This window comes from Argentina silus (assembly GCF_951799395.1).
Source record: "Argentina silus genome assembly, chromosome: 14".
Taxonomy (NCBI): Eukaryota; Metazoa; Chordata; class Actinopteri; order Argentiniformes; family Argentinidae; genus Argentina; species Argentina silus.
The window spans coordinates 20392285-20395880 of record NC_139668.1 but is presented as its reverse complement, the minus strand read 5'-3'; the positions used below and the strand labels follow the sequence as shown (position 1 = coordinate 20395880).

The window sequence follows — 3596 nt, the reverse complement described above, 5'->3', positions numbered from 1 at the left end:
AATAATAATAATAATAATAATAATAACATACTAATAACTCTTCTATAATAATAATAATAATAATAATAATAACTCTTCTATAATAATAATAATAACATACTAATAACTCTTCTATAATAATAATAATAATAATAATAATAATAATAATAATAATAACTCTTCTATAATAATAATAATAATAATAATAATAATAATAATAATAATAATAATAACTCTTCTATAATAATAATAATAATAATAATAACTCTATAATTCTACCTCCAGCCCAAGCAGCAGAGCTGTCAGCCGTGGGGACCAGAGTGGCGGCCAGCGAGGGTCAGGTGGAGGAGCTGACAGGAGAGGTGGAGGAGCTGCAGCGTGTGAACGCAGGTGAGACATAAACTGACCTTTAGAACCACAACCGTGTTACTGGTAATGGAATGTGGTGTTACTGGTAATGGAATGTGGTGTTTCTGTTTCCATTGATTAAGTTCATTGGTCCTATTTAAAGCAATCTGTTTTTAAAGGTCCAGTATGTCGGATTAAATGGCCAAGACCAATCATTAGCGATCAGGGAATATATATCTATCTATACCATTTAGTTGACACTTTTATCCAAAGTGACTTACATTGCAGTGCGTTCATACATTTCAGTATAGATGGTCCCAGCAGGAATCAAACCCACGACCTAAGGGTTGTAGGCGCCGGGCTCTACCAGCTGAGCCACAGAGGACCACATGGTTCACATGAGTTCACAGGATAACTAATGTTCAGGAAAGAGCGCTGTTTTGATCGACCAACTCTGGTGTTGAGGTCGAGCGCCTGTACTTACCATGTTTACACTTTGGTTGTTAACAAGGATATACATATGTAGGTTTTATTTATATTCTAACCCTTTATTTTCAGTGTGTAAAATAATGTGTTACCCAGTATCTGTCTGAACCTTTTAGGGATGGTTGTAAGATGGTGTATTGTTTGTTATAAAGAATATTAATGTGTTATTACCCTGTTATTACCCTGTGATTACAGAGAGACCAAAGGTGGCGTTCTCTGCTGCCTTAGATGCTCCAATAGGACCTGTCTCTGGTCATACCATAGTGGTCTACCCTAAGGTCATCACCAACATCGGCCAAGCCTACAGCCCAATCACAGGTACTGCTGACACACACCAATACACACATATGGATGAATTAAGGCATTTATTTATTTGAGAATAAAAATATAGCATTCAAAGGTAATCCTGTTAGAAACAACATTACGTCAACGATTATGGAGGATGAACACAATAAAGTCACACATTATTTCCATTGTGGTCCTCTCAATGAGATCAGTGGTGGGGTCAGCTACAGGGACTGCGTTCTACATTACTAACAGCAATGTTGCTCTAGTTTCTAGGAGACACAGACAGTGTTGATCTCTCTCTGCTTTCCTCTGATACAGGAGCCTTCACAGCACCAGTGAGAGGAGTCTACTACTTCAGATTCACTGCCTTTCAAATCAAGGGCTCAACATATGTTCCTGTGTTCTTGTTTAAGAATGACCAGCAGATGATGGATGTATGGCAGAGTACTAATGCAGGGTATCAGTATGTGTCCAGTGGGCTGACTCTACAGCTGGAGGAGGGGGACTTGGTCTACATGCGCCTCCACTCAGGCTACAGCCTCTATGATGATACATATAATCGCAACAACTTCAGTGGCTTCCTGCTCTTCCCTGTGTGAAGAGAAGCGGTCCTGATGAATCCAGATGAAAAGTGTTAAGAGTTCCAAGAGCTTCTAATGTTCTAATGTTCCTCTGACAACTTGTCATTAAACATGATGTATGAACAAACACCGCTGACTGGTTGTGATGTACTGACATGTGTCTTTCAGCAGTAGAGTATGATGACTCCTCGTTGCAGGTGGGGTTGTGGTTGTGTTGTGATTGTTGTGACCCCCACAGACAGAATCACAGAATCATTTATGGGCTCTATTTTAACGGGGTAAAAAACTGTCTTTGTGGCGCAAGGGGGTGTGTCTGAAATATCAGTGTTATTTTCAAGGTGAACACTTTATTAGGAACACCTGTACACCTTCTCATGGTGGAGGAACACCTGTACACCTTCTCATGGTGGAGGAACACCTGTACACCTTCTCATGGTGGAGGAACACCTGTACACCTTCTCATGGTGGAGGAACACCTGTACACCTTCTCATGGTGGAGGAACACCTGTACACCTTCTCATGGTGGAGGAACACCTGTACACCTTCTCATGGTGTAGGAACACCTGTACACCTTCTCATGGTGGAGGAACACCTGTACACCTTCTCATGGTGGAGGAACACCTGTACACCTTCTCATGGTGGAGGTGGAGGAACACCTGTACACCTTCTCATGGTGGAGGAACACCTGTACACCTTCTCATGGTGGAGGAACACCTGTACACCTTCTCATGGTGGAGGAACACCTGTACACCTTCTTATCTCATATTAATGTATGTAATCTATAAAGAACCCCTCCGAACATTTTAAGATGAAAATCTATGTTTTAAGCATAAGTATATCACTATACATCAATTTTGGTCAGAAATAAGCAATTTTGGTAAAAAAAACAAACAAACATGATATTTAGATCCCAAGTCAAAATCCTTATAATCTGAGATCTGTCCTTTTGATGGCGTGCAATCCATCTGATGTGGGGTTTGTGTTCCCTTGAAGGAACCTCAGCTCCATCAGAGTTGTTGTGTAGGATCCGTCCCCTTGTCTGAGCGGAACAACAGGGGAAGCCAGAAGGTTTTCTGCAGAAAAATAAATAATTTACAATCAATATACTGTAATAATCAGAGTGCCCCTTTACTTCAGGGGGACATAAAGCTGGTATGAGTCACAAATGTGGGAGCAAGCCCCTAGACCCTAGTCTTGGGTCAGTTTCAGGGTTCGAATTACAGGGTGTTTGGGGGGGGTGGGTCCACAAAGTCCAAATTATCTACATTGTGCGCCCACAAGAGTAGTTAGCCCCCAGTGAATATGAATGAAAGTGAATGTGCAGACTGAACCCTGGTCAGTTTTGTATCCCCCCCCCCCCCCCCCCCCCCAGTGTTCAAGGTCGGGGTCAGAGGAGAGAGGTGGAGAGAGGCGGTACTGCAGGCTGGTCCTCTCTCCTGGTCCTGGTGGAGAGAGGCGGTACTGCAGGCTGGTCCTCTCTCCTGGTCCTGGTGGAGAGAGGCGGTACTGCAGGCTGGTCCTCTCTCCTGGTCCTGGTGGAGAGAGGCGGTACTGCAGGCTTTTGCTCCAGCTCAGTACTGACACACCTGATTCAGCTGATCAAGGTTTTGGAGATCAGTTGAGATCAGCTCAATAAGGCTAGTGTTAGCACTAGGCTGGGACAAAAACCTGGTCAAACCGCAACTCTCCAGGACCAGGGTTGAGTATCACTGACCTAGAATATGGAAATATAACCATGAACGTACACTGTTCAGAAGCTTCACCAGTGCGCTGCTCTGGGGAGGCGGCCTGGGCCTGGCTCTGCTGCGGCTGATCTTAGCATGGAGCTCCCAGACCCTCTCGTCTGCGATGTCGCAGTAGAACTGTTCTAACACCAGCAGCTTCAGCTGGCCCATCTTAGCCGACACCAGGACC

At 43.7% G+C, this 3596-nt stretch overlaps 1 protein-coding gene across 1 annotated transcript in view; it reads right to left on the bottom strand.

Annotated features, from left to right (window-relative positions):
* Positions 1-1171: 1171 nt before the first annotated feature.
* LOC310815393 (dendritic cell-specific transmembrane protein-like) overlaps positions 1172-3596 on the bottom strand; it is a 6196-nt gene continuing 3771 nt past the window's right edge. Inside the window, exons 5-6 of the mRNA XM_083685138.1 lie at positions 3428-3596; positions 1172-2755 (exon numbers count right to left, since the gene is read on the bottom strand). The exon at positions 3428-3596 is cut by the window's right edge and continues 164 nt beyond it. Coding sequence (XP_083541264.1) covers positions 2690-2755; positions 3428-3596 — 235 coding nt within the window. The 3' untranslated portion in view covers positions 1172-2689. The remainder of the gene's footprint in view (positions 2756-3427) is intronic.